The sequence below is a fragment of the Pteronotus mesoamericanus genome, unplaced genomic scaffold, assembly GCF_021234165.1.
Source record: "Pteronotus mesoamericanus isolate MK-2021 breed Mesoamerican mustached bat unplaced genomic scaffold, CSHL_Meso_final contig_246, whole genome shotgun sequence".
NCBI classification, from domain to species: Eukaryota; Metazoa; Chordata; class Mammalia; order Chiroptera; family Mormoopidae; genus Pteronotus; species Pteronotus mesoamericanus.
The window spans coordinates 3,637,701-3,650,497 of NW_026555104.1; the positions used below are offsets into that span (position 1 = coordinate 3,637,701).

At 40.7% G+C, this 12,797-nt stretch overlaps 1 protein-coding gene across 5 annotated transcripts in view; it reads left to right on the forward strand.

The window, feature by feature from the left end:
- Positions 1 to 11,839, forward strand: part of MAP2K6 (mitogen-activated protein kinase kinase 6) — a 94,585-nt gene extending 82,746 nt beyond the window's left edge. For 4 of the 5 annotated variants that reach the window (XM_054573105.1, XM_054573103.1, XM_054573107.1 and 1 more), the window contains exons 11-12: positions 5,157 to 5,202; positions 11,531 to 11,839. In XM_054573105.1, the coding sequence (XP_054429080.1) occupies positions 5,157 to 5,202; positions 11,531 to 11,608 (124 nt within the window). In that variant the 3' untranslated portion in view covers positions 11,609 to 11,839. Of the gene's footprint in view, positions 1 to 1,526; positions 4,414 to 5,156; positions 5,203 to 11,530 lie in introns of those variants that run through there. The other variant, XM_054573106.1, reaches the window with a different exon arrangement.
- Positions 11,840 to 12,797: the final 958 nt, after the last annotated feature.

Below are 12,797 nucleotides of genomic sequence, written 5' to 3' on the forward strand. Positions count from 1 at the left end.
AGAGGAGGAGCATGAATGTTCTGAATTTTAGGCACATTCTTACCTGTGCTTGGTCAGGTTTTTTAAGAGTACAGGCCCTCCTATTTCACATGCCGGGTCAGCAGCTTTTTGCCTATCATAAACCAATATAGTTTCTTGGATACACCCTTAGTATGACCAGTGTTTTGGAGCCAAGTTGGAAAAATAATCAGATACATGCTTCCAAAAATGGTGTTTTGTTTTTTTTTAAAGGTTTTATGAATGGCTCAGAATATCTGTAAGGAAGCGTTTTTGTTTTTTTCATACGTATTAGTGCACAGATGCATATCTCCCCCAGTGGCAGTCTAATTATTTGACTTGTTTCATTTCTGGTAGTTTTAAGTTTGATCTGGAGCCAGGTGGAAAGAATGGAAAAATGAGAACCACCTGAGAGCAGCTCTTCTGTTTCCTGATGAAGAGAAGGACATAGCCCCTAAGTGTAACTCCCTTTTATCGCTGTTTCTCCACTTTTCTATGTCGAAAACTGTATTTTTGAGACACAGCTTCATGGAAGAACCCCTTTTTTGAGTGATCTCCATGCATTTTTTATACTTTTATGACCGAGTGAGATTATGATCCTTCCAGACATCTCAAAAAGCCCCAACTCTTTGTCGCAAGTGGGGGGTGAAAGACTTAATTTCAAATTTCAAGATAAATATATCTATGTTTTTATCTTGTACATCTGTCTCTGGGCTAAATGTTGAACTAGAAGGGAAAGGGTGCATTACTCATGGCCTAGGCAAGCCATCCGAGTGTCTGTGGGCTTTGCTGTGTCCCCTGAGCTTTTGATGGCATCACAGTCGTGCTAAATACCCTGCATCAGCAGTCCCCAATCTTTCTGGCACCAAGGACTTCTTTCATGGAAGGCAATTTTTCCATGGACTGGAGTTGGGGGGCAGGTTTCTGGATGATTTCTAACAGGCCCGGACCACTACCCGTCCAGGGCCTGGAGGCTGGGGTGCCTGCTCTCCACCTTCATCCAGAGGATCAGCCTGGTAGCAGCTGTCCTCTGGCCGCTGCCTGCGGTTTGTGGGGCAGAGGAGAGAGCACTCACAGGCTATCCCTGCCACATCCTAAGTTCGAGCTAGAGCCCAGACATCCAGCTGATACCAATTTCTTTTGTAATAACATCAGAGAAACATTATCTTGAGGGGAGGGGTGGAGAAAAGAAAAAGTCCAGGCATTTATTCCTTATGAGCTTGAAGGACAAAAACACAGGGATATCTTACAAAGCCTTCTTTTGTGTACTTATTTTGAAATAGGAACTACTGAATGGTATTTTCTTCCTCCTTTTTCCCCCACACAAAGCTTTCTTATCGTAGAGGCTTTAAAGAGTTCCTGGGATAAGCCAGGCTGACCGTGTACACCAAGTTTGGGGTTTCATCACAGAAAAGTCTGATAGAAAAGCTATATATTCTAGTTTTGCAGGAGGCTTAACAAATGAGTTTGTCAAGACAGAGGAATCTTTGCAGGCCTAAGTTTTTTTTTACCATAACCTCTTCCTATAGGTTCACAGGCTTGGGGACGGAAGGAAGTCACTGGAAACCAACTCCTGAACACCAGGATAGCTGGATTTCCTTTTCGCATTCCCTTGAGGCCGATTGAAGAGGCTCGGTGCCCAGCTGACCAGCCCGCGTGGCCAGCCCAGCATGGCGGCCTGCGCTGGGGCCCACCCAGACATCAACCCCATCTCACTCAGAGGAACTAGTATACAACAGACACAATCCAATATAGTTCCCAACTTGTTCAGGAAGGACAGTAAAAAGAGGCACTGGATATGTATTTAGCTTATGACATAGGTATGGCTTGAGAGGCGTAGTGTGTTTTTATTTTGTGGATATACCACATAGCCTTCTTGGAAACGAGGGGAGGGGGGTGGGGAATTCAAATAGGCAGAAACCCTCTGGTCAGCACAAACTTCAAGCTAGCAATTCTCAAGACAGCACGAAGCTGTGTTTTAGTGTCGGCCACGGTCAGGAGCGTGTGTTGTGGCATTTGGAAGAGGAATTAGGGCTGTTAGCTAATTGCACGCTTGAAAATGACAAGCCACTTGAAAATTCAAAAGTCTGACTCCACTCCAAAAAGAAATCAGTGTAGCTTTGAACTCCATAGTTGTTATTTTATACTGAATTTCAAGCACTTCCTATTAAACATGGAAAATTTGCCTTTCCCCCAACCTTATACTGAATATTTAGCTATTCTTAGGCCATGTTTTGAAGTGTTCTCAATTTAAAATATAGAGAGAATTGGTTCTATCTGTTATGTTAATTTAATAAACTGCCTTGGTTTGCTGTGTAAGTATTTTTTTCCATCCACACAGCCATGGTAAATTTTGAGCTTTCTAATCAGGGACCATGAATCAAGAAAGAACCTACTGGTCAGCAATCTCTGAGATTTCAGGAATCCTTATCATGTTATGATGGATAAGCTTGGGGTACTTTCCCCACATTTTCTTCATACAGATTTAAAAAAATACTGGAGAAATTTTCTTAAACTCTCCCAGAATTGGAAAGACATCCTGACTTAAAATTGCCGCTCCTTAAAGAAATGTAAGTTTTAAGTTCTTCTACCTGAAGAGGAAAGAGATTATAATTTTATTGTCTACTAAATAGAAGCTCAGAATTTAGCAGCCTCACAAAGATCTCTGGGTGACAAAAGAGGCCATTGTTTTTAACATCTGAGAAACAAGCCCTTCCTCCTGCCTGCCATTCCAGGGGGCCGTGGTCTTCAAGGAGGGTGTTTCAGGGTCAGTGTGGAGTTCAGCGCTGGTCGCCTGACTCCCTGTTCCATCCGCTGAACCACTTCAATATCGAGTGTGGCTATAATGTTGAACTCGCGTTTCTCATTCTTGATTTTAGCAAGTTAAAGCATTCAGATTACAGAGAAGATGTTCTGGTTTTTCATTTGCTTTTCAACAACAGCTGAAAATGTAGGGCTTTTGTATGTCAGCCTGTTTGTTCTTTTTTTACTAGGGTCTCTGTGCGAGTCAGCAACACCCCTGAGATCGCATTTCAGCTTCTATGCTTTCTTGGTGAAGTAGCTCTTGGATTTAGAAAGAAGAACTTTTGCTTTTTGGGGTGGGGTGTACGGAGGGGTGGTTGTGGTGAGAACATGCCCGAATGACAGACAAACCAGCTGGAGATGCTTCTAAGTCAGCGATTTTCAACCTTTGTGCCGTGAGAATTTTTAACACATTTAATACCTACTTAGTCAGGGGCATTGACATCTTTTCCCTTAGATTGGCAAATAAAATGACAACAGCCAACACAGCAATAGCTCTCTGGTGTGAATGAATCACAATTATAATTATTTTTTTGGTGTGCCGTAGAACTTCAGTAGTTAGTTGAAGTGTGCCATGAGATGGAAAAGGTTGAAAATCGCTGTTCTAAGTGAATTTCATTCCAGAGAAGGGGATAGAAGGTAGCAATGAGGACATATGCCCAGTGCACATGGCCCAGGGTTTCTCAAGATAGGCACTAATGAATGCATTTGGGGCTGGATCATTCTTTGCCATGAGAAACTGGCCTATGCATTATAGGATGCCTAGCAACATCCCTGGCCTCTGCCTACAGATGCCAGTACCATCCCCCTCCCCCACCAGCTGTGCAAACCTAAAACCCTTGCAGACTCCCTGGAGGGCAAAGCCCCCTACAGTTGAGAACCACCAGGAGGACCCTCTGGAATCTCAGGATACGGACACATGCAGAGCCGTAGGGGGAGTGACGAGGTATCATTCATTCATTTCACTCAGGCACACCTTCCCATGTCAAACCGCTTTGACAGTTGATAATTCCTCTTTCTAATTCCCTCCTATTTTTATCCTCAGTTGAGATGAAACTTTCTCTCATAGGTTGTCTGGTCACTGAGGTCACTAGATCCTAGATCTGCCCTCAGTTCCAGATTGAAACTTCTCTTCTCACATCTACCTGTACCCTGTCTCAGGTTCCCTGGCTTCTACCCACAGAATTGCCTGGAATAAACTGGTAGGCTGCTTTAAGTTGTTTTGGTTCAAAAGCTTCCTCTTTTCTTCATTCTGATTTGTTTTAAACCACAGTTTCTCAAAGTGTCTCGACTACTTCACTCTTTTGTGGTTCTGTTCCTTGCTCCCACTGCCCTCGTTGTTGGGCTATGTCACACATACTAGGTCTCATCTGCTCAAAATGATCCATTCACACAGATCCCAGCAACCTGATAAGCAGTCACATTTTGCTTCTTTCGACACCAGGCAAGTGCCTTTCCATTCATGTCTGACTTGTGACCCAACGGGCAGGGGAGTCTGTAGGTTGCCTCCCTACATAGTTTTCAAAATCATCCTTTTCTTCATTCCCTAACCTGGGATTCCAACTCCAAATAAATCACTTCTTTTGTTGTTCCATGTTAAGACTGGGGATGGATACTGGGTGGGTGGAGGGATGGGTTTCTTGATATTTCAATTTTACTACTGTTGTCTGCAATATCAAATGCTATTAAAGTGTCTGTGTATATAGACAGGTGAATACACAGGAGCCACTTGACAAGAGTGCAGGACCACAAAGTAATTCTAAGAAGCATACTCGCTGGGTCCGTGGCTGAGTGTGCCCTCTCTTGCAGAGAGCACAAAGAGGTCCGAAACAAGGAGCGTCACCTTAGACACGTTATTGTGTGTGTTGCTTCTATCTCAGGCAGGTTTGGCTAAGAGTATGTAAAAGCAAATTATATGTCCAGGAGATTCAGAAGCAAGGAAAACAATGTATTGAAGATAGTGAAGAGATAACAAATGTAATATTAAGAAACACTGGCCAATTTCTTTGCCAGTGGGCGTGGAGTAAAAATTATTTTGAAGGAAAGTAGATATGTATTTTGAGATATAATGGCTATAGATTGGAAAAGCTAGTTATATATATGGCATTGGTAAAGTAGCAAAAGAAAGTGAACACATGCACACAAAGACACAAATACCTATTTTTTCCCTAAGATACACCTAAAGAGATTTAAAATGCAATTTGTAAGTATAACAGAAGAAGTCAAGATAGAAGATCTATGTTTCCAGTATACTTTTAAAGCTGGCTATGTTTAGTTTTCTACAAGTTCTGAAATCCTAGTGTAGTGATAATACAGATGGTTTCTAGATTTAATGTGATTATTTTTTTTTCTTTAAGCTTGAAGAAGAATTCCAAAGAACGGCCAACATATCCAGAGCTTATGGTGAGTATTGTCAGCAGTGTAAACAGGTCCAAACTAACAGCTAGTAAAGATAAAGTGACTAAGACCTAAATTATAATCGAACTACCGTATTGGAAGAGCTGATTCATTGAGACGTTGGTAATTGGAAGTGAACTCAAGAAAAAAAGAGTCGAGTCCTTTATTCATCCCAAATCCTTCTTTCCTCACATCTACCTGTACCCTGTCTCAGGTTCCCTGGCTTCTACCCACAGAATTGCCTGGAATAAACTGGTAGGCTGCTTTAAATTGTTTTGGTTCAAAAGCTTCCTCTTTTCTTCATTCTGATTTGTTTTAAACCACAGTTTCTCAAAGTGTCTCGACTACCTTACTCTTTTGTGGTTCCGTTCCTTGCTCCCACTGCCCTCGTGGGATATATAATTCCAAATCCTTCTTTACTATAAACAGGGGCTCTTACCAGTCATAGCAAATTTTCCATGCTTATAAACAACATCATATAGGCCAAATTATGTCTATAAAATGTATAGTTTCAAATTTTAAAGATACAAATAATCACAAATTCCTAATATATAATGAAGGAAAGCATGATTCAATGGATTTTAATAATGAGAGAAATTTAAGTGCTATGTAAGTGATCAGTTTTTGATAAAATATTTAGGATTACTTAGACGAACTTCTTTTTGGTGGGTGTTTAAAAAAGAATCTCTTTGTTTTTTTCCTTCTGGTGTTTACTTTAGTGGAAAAAAGACAAAGCCTTAATAATTTGAATATACAACTTCAGCATTCATGGTTTACCATTTGAATGACCTATGAAAAAAGAGTGAAAATAAGACTTCAAATTTGTTGTTTTAAGTTTTTTTTAAGTTGTGGTACCTACATTTCTAAGCTAATTTGTGATATAAATGATAAATTTTTTTTTTTAATCCTCACCTGAGGACATTTTTCCATTGCATTTTAGTGAGAGAGAAAGGGGTGGTGTGAGGTAGGGGCGTAGAAAGAGGGAGAGAAAGAAACATCAGCTGGTTGCCTCTCATATGTGCCCTGACTGAGGGTGGAACCCACAACCTGGGTATGTGCCCTGACCCGGAATTGAACCCACAATATTTTGGTTTATGGGACAATGCTCCAACCAAACGAGCCACACTGGCCAAGGCCAAATGATTCTTTCAGAGACCTAAACTTTGACAATTCTTATCTCAGTATATGTTGAATGTGAGAGAAACACCTTTTTAAAAAATATTGTAAAATTTAGATTATTTACTAATTAGTGTTAATTCCAACATTTGTTACAATTACCAAGGTTTTAATTTTAGCAGGGGATGAAAGGGTTCTGTTCATGCACAATTTCAGAAGAGATAAGAAATAGCGTTGACAGTATTTCTTACTGGAGCACAGTTATTCAGCAGGCCTTGAATGCTTGCTCCTCTCCCCCCAACCCACAAGCCATGCTCGGCTTCAAGACCAACTCAGGGCATGCAATAGAGGTACAGGGTCCTGATATCTCTTCACAATGGTGTGGTGAGGTGGCTCTGCCTTGGAAAAAGTATAACTTGTTGGCCATTTGTATGTCTTCTTTGGGAAAAAAGTCTCTTCAATTCCTTTGCCTATTTTTAAATCAGACTTTTTTTTTTCCTTTTGGCTATATAGTTGTATCAGTTCTTATATATCTTTGGATATTAACCCCTTATCTAATATATGGTTTGCAAATATTTTCTCCCATTCTGTAGATTGCCATGTCATTTTGTGGTTGTTTCTTTTGCTGTATAGAAGCTTTTTAGTTTGATGTAATCCCATTAGTTGATTTTTGTCAATAAGTACATGAAAAGATCCTCACCATTACTAATCATCAATGAAATACAAATGAAAACCACCATGAGATATTATCTCATACCTGTTAGAATAGCTTTCATCAAAAAGGCAAGAGATAGCAAGTGTTAGCAGGAATGTGGAGAAGAGGGAACCCTTGTGTACTGTTGTTGAAAAGGTAAATTGGTACAGCCACTGTGGAAAAGAGTATGTAGATTCTTAAAAAAAATTAAAGTTAGAACTATCATTTGATCTAGCAATTCCACTTCTGGGTGTATATTTGAAGGAAATGAAATCCCTATCTCAACCCCATGTTCACTGCAGCATCGTTTACAATGGCCAACGCACAGAAATAATCTAAGTGTCTTTTGGTGGATAAACAGATGAAGAAATTGTGACAGACACACGCGTGCATGCACACACTCACACACGGGAATCTTACGTAGCCTCAAAAGAAAGTAATTCTGCTTTTTGTAAAAATATGAATGAACCTTGGGGGCATTATGCTAAATGAAATAAGTAAGCCAGACAGGAAAAAAAAACAAAAAACAAGATCTGTATGATCTCACTTATGTAGAATCTAAAAAAGTAGAACTCATGGAAGTAAACAGTAGCTTGGTGGCTGACGGGTGGAGGGTGGCGGAAATAGGTGGTGGTGGTCAAAGGGTACCACCTTCCTGGTATAAGATGAAGAAGTTCAGGGATGTGATATACAACATGCTGACTGTAGTTAACAAAACTGTGTTGTATACTTGAAAGCTGATAAAAGAATAGGTCTTAAATGTTCTCACCACACACACACACACACACACAAATGGTAACTGTGTGAGGTGATGGATGTGCCCACTAACCTAATTGTGATAATTACTTTGCATATATAGATGTATCAAATCATCACATTGTACACCTTAAACTGACACACTGTTAATTGTCAATTATATCTCAGTAAAGCTGGGAAAAAGGAGAAAAAGTATAGTTTGGAGATGTCAAGATAGGAAAAGTTGTAGAGAGCCTATTCAGTGACAGGTGATAGTCACAGCCAAACTCATGGATTTGTAGTTCTGTGGGTTAAGCTTTGATTTAAGTCTGGACCATTCTCCAGTTGTGTGACTGAAAAGGAACTCTGGGAAGAGTTTGAAAAGGGACAGGTAGCTCTTTGGGCCCCCACTGTCCCTTTGGAAGAGGCAGCCCCTGGACTCAGCATTCCACCATGTTTATTAAACTAAGACCCACAGTTGAGGGAGAAACGGTGAAAAATGCTTGAGAAAGTCTTACAATACTACATGTTTTGTTTGAATAGTTCCCCCAAATTGAGTTTTTAATAGCCAGCTGGAGAGGGGTCTTTTCAGTCCTGGAGTCCCTTTTTGGTATGCTTACGCAACCCCCAGGGCATTTAAAAATTAATTTCACATAAAGTACAATAGACGTGAATGATCCCTGTGGGGTCCTATGGAACATTTCCTGTATATTTCTGACTTTTTAAAGTGCAAACCTTTAGTTTTTCCTTCCAAGTGACTTCTTATCAGAGATTTCAGTGGAACACACTCGAGACAAAGTGCTGAGTTCTAGTTTCATATACATCGGCAGCCAATGTTGAATTCTACCTTTCCAGTGTATCTAATGCTGTGGTCCTTTGCGGCCTGCATATTAATGTGGTACAGTCGTGTGGGCAGCCCTTTCCTTTTAGGGCATTAGTCTTTGTGGTACTGGAACTGGACTTGCCTTTTAAGGCTATAACTGCTCCCTGCTTTTCTTTGGAATTGAGGTTTTTCAGTGGAAAATCTGAGTCTAAACTCTTTGACTTTAGCACTGGGAAAACACATGCTGAGAGGCCATTGTTTAGATTGTAGGAGTTGGTGAAGAGGTAGAAAAGAAAACAGAAATCCTTTTCTCAGGTGAGGACACTATAATTAAGGCCCCAAACCAGACATGTACCTCTTATAGAAATCTCAAATGTTTTTCTTTCTAACTTGGATTGAGTGGGCGTATTTGCTTTCATATCATCTCATTTGCTTGTTCTCTCAAACTCCCCTTGGAGAATTTGCTGTTCTAGACTATGGACCAACTTTTTCTGTAAAAGGTTAGGTAATAAGTGTTTTAGGCTTTGTGGACTGTCATTATTGCTTCCTTGTGTTGTTTGACTGTAAGAGTAGCCATATTCAGTATGTAAACAAATGGGTGTGGCCATGTGCCAATAAAACTTTATTTGGAAAATAAGAAGTGGGCTAGAGTTGGCCCCTGGACCATCAATTGTTGACCCCTGTCCCAGATGATAATCACCAGACATGATAACCAGGCAATGCAAGTGATTGCCTGGTGATTATCTTCTCCAAATATCCTGGGATGTTCTAGATTGAATCACAGTGTAAAGGATGATGACTGAACCCACAGAAAACCATTGTCTTGAGAGATGAGCTATTATACATAGGATACGCTGGTAACTGTCTCTTGCCTGATGCCCCTGGCAGTACGTTCATGGATCTCCCTGTTTTCTCCAGGCATAACCAGTGATAAAACCCTTCCTTCCTGTACCTGTGCTCCTTTTTTGAGAAACTCAGCCTGGAGATGATTTCATGGTGCCTAATTTGCTCATCTCTTGGTTGCTGTCCTTGCTATTCTTAGTGCACTGCTTATAGAAGGGACTGGGTTCCCCCTAACCTTTTACAGCCTCCAAACCCACAAAGAAGGCGAGTCACTTTCCATTTTGACATGCCTGCCGCTTCCCCTCTCTCTGCCCCCTGGCTCTCACAGCATTTTCCCAGCCTGAGAATAAACTGAAAGACGTCTGAGAAATTTTTTTTTAAGATGTCAGGTCAGGTTATTGAATTCATTCACAGACTTGGGCTGCATCCACGGAGCTCAAAGCCACCAGCAGAACCAGAGGCAAGATGGGGCTGGCGGGCCTGGCAGGCAGTCCTTGAGGTAATCTGAGGTTTAACATGTCCTGTTTTGATAGTAAAAGGCTTTTAAGTACATTAAAAGATCGCCAAATGTCAAGAGGATGTGGGAAAGCTAATAAGCATGATGGTAAAGCACTTGGTAAGTGTGCTGTGTAAGTGGTTAGTAATCAAAAGTAGTGCTGTATTTATTTATCTGGAGAGCTCGGGACGAAGGACCCGACATCAAGGGCTTCAGCTGATACAGTGGGTGTGAGGCCCTGAGCCAGTACCCAACATTTACCTTCAGAGAGGCAGAAGCAGAAAACCTCTTTCCATTTTCTGTGTCCTGATACTAAACAGTGACCTTCTACCTTCTTTGGGGTTTTATTGTTTTGTTCCTTTCCCATTCGCATTGTTTCCTAAAACTTGCATGGGTGGGCATTCAGTTCCCCACAGAGCTGACTCATCCAGCCCTCCACTGTCAGGTTTAAAACAAATATAATTAGAAAACCTACAGCTAGGCAACATGAAGGTTATAAACTAAAATCTCCAGTCAGGGAAACAGAGTGAGTCATCGACATACTGGTCTTCATGCAAAAATGCTCATATTTAGCTGCTCAACTAGTCATTGAAAATGATACCACCAGACAATGAGGAAGAGGGCCGTGGTGGGTGGTGGGGGCCGTGGGGAGTGATTGTGGCACTGGGTCTGTCTCAAGCAATCGTCCTTTTTGATTTGGGTGGTTGGTTCTGTTTCCCCTCTGAAACTGTAGATCATGAGTGATGTATCTCCTTCTAATTAGCAGCGGAAGGTTCCAATGTGACACCTGGGCACCTACTGTAATGAAATTGAGTCGTTCAGGGAGGATGGTTCTGGTACAGAGAAGATGGCTCTGTTTCTTTCAAAATTATTTTGAAATGTGTGGCCTCTTGGATCATGCCATCCGCATTCCCCCAGCAAAGTGCTGGCCTTGATGTTTTTGTGAAGTTTACCTAATTTGACCTGTGTGAACAGAGACCATTTCTTTTGTTTTTTAATCTTTAATCTCCAAGTTGAATCTTCTCCACATAGACCTAGAGTTCGGCAGTCTACGTTACTTTTCAGAAGCACCAACTTTTCCTCAAGAGAGATGTAAGAATAGCTCATGGCTGTAGATGCGGCTTAGAAAGTGGCTTTGTCCGCTCTTTCAGTCCAGACCAGCCTCAATGTCAAAGGCAGGCATTGCCTTGCCCATGTACTGTTCCACAAAATTGGTTTTTTATTCTACTACCCATTTCCCAAAAAATGACTTTGCGTAAACATATGAAATTTAAAATTACTTTGTAGGGAACAGGGTTTTGTGTAAATCAGCGTTTGGACTGTCTTTGCTAATCCTTGTATTTTATCATAGATGGGATCATATGTAGCCTAATTACATCTATACTTTTAAGCTGTAGATACTCTGTAGTGAGAACATATCAAAATGGGGCAGTGACAGCTAAAGGGAGATGCCGTTCAAATGTTTGCGTCACCAGATGTGTACTTGATTTGGGACGGGGTAGGAAGAGTCCAGTTAAGCTCTGAGAGAGGTCCTTACTGTGTTTATCAAACAGACCTGTTAATTAGCTAATTTCATACATTGTCAGCAACAAATACTAATACCATGTATTTTTCTTTTCTTTCCCAGCAACATCCATTTTTCACCCTACACGAATCCAAAGCAACAGATGTGGCATCTTTTGTAAAACAGATTATTGGAGACTAAAAACAATGGACTCAATCGGTTGACCCTCCTGTGGATTGGTGGGTTTACGGGGTGAAGCAAGTTCACTAAAACGCCAATAGAAACTCATCTTTGAGATAATTTAACCCTGCCTCTCAGAAGGCTTTTTTCTCCCCATTTTCTTTTTATCCCCTCCAAAAGGGGCCTTGGAATCTATAGTATAGAATGAACTTCTGGATGGATGAAATATGATAAAGGCTTAGGACTTAAAAAGGTGATTAAATATTTAATGATGTGTCATATGAGTCCTTAAGCTTCTCAGACTTCTCTTGTTCTTTACAAAATGAGTGCATTGGCCCTGGAAAAAAGGTGCTACAGTAGTGATGAAATTGTAAGTAGATCTGTAGTCTGTCCAACTTATTATTTTAATATTTATGTTTAAGCGCTTGGTTGAAAAGATCCCATTTTACGCAGGGAGAGAGATACAAAAGACAAAGTTGGTTTAGCAATATTTATAGGGCTTTTATTTTTTAAGATCAATTGTGTCTGTGGTCCAGAAGAAATTATTTAATATGCATCTTTAAGAGTATTATAAAAATATCAACAAGCAGCTCTTCTTGTGAAATATCTGTTTCAGCTGTTGTGGCTGCCGCATGTTCTCAAATTTCTGCTCAGTCTGGGGTCATAACCACATATTCTAGGTGAAGTGGCAAGGTATCCTGGTCAGACTCTTTTCCCAACTTTGGAAAACATAAATCACTTTTATCACAGTTCAAAGAGTCACACATTTGGTTGTCTTGACATTTGTGGTATAGTATTAATGGAATGTGATTCATGATGTGATTTTTCTATCACCGTTCTGTCTGTATGTGTGTGTATGTGCGTGTATTTGATAAGTCACGCGTTCTGCCAAGTGGCTTCTGTGAACATCCGTATATAGTAAGGAGAACATTCGTCAGTCCCAACGGGGGGGTATCACATCAAACCACACATAGAATTGGTTCCTTCTGCTGTTGCCCCTCCTACAAGGTACAAACTCCAAGGATTACCTTGTAGGTAAGAAACTTTTCTGCTTTGTTTGTTTGTTTGTTTTCTTGTTCAATGAAGAAGCCTTACTATTAATGGGAGGGCTGCCACAGAAGAAAATTAAAGGCAGTTAGTTGTCCTTTGATAAGATGAGGAGATACTGGGGAGGGGTGAATGAATTCCTAGGAATAGATTGCCAGATTTC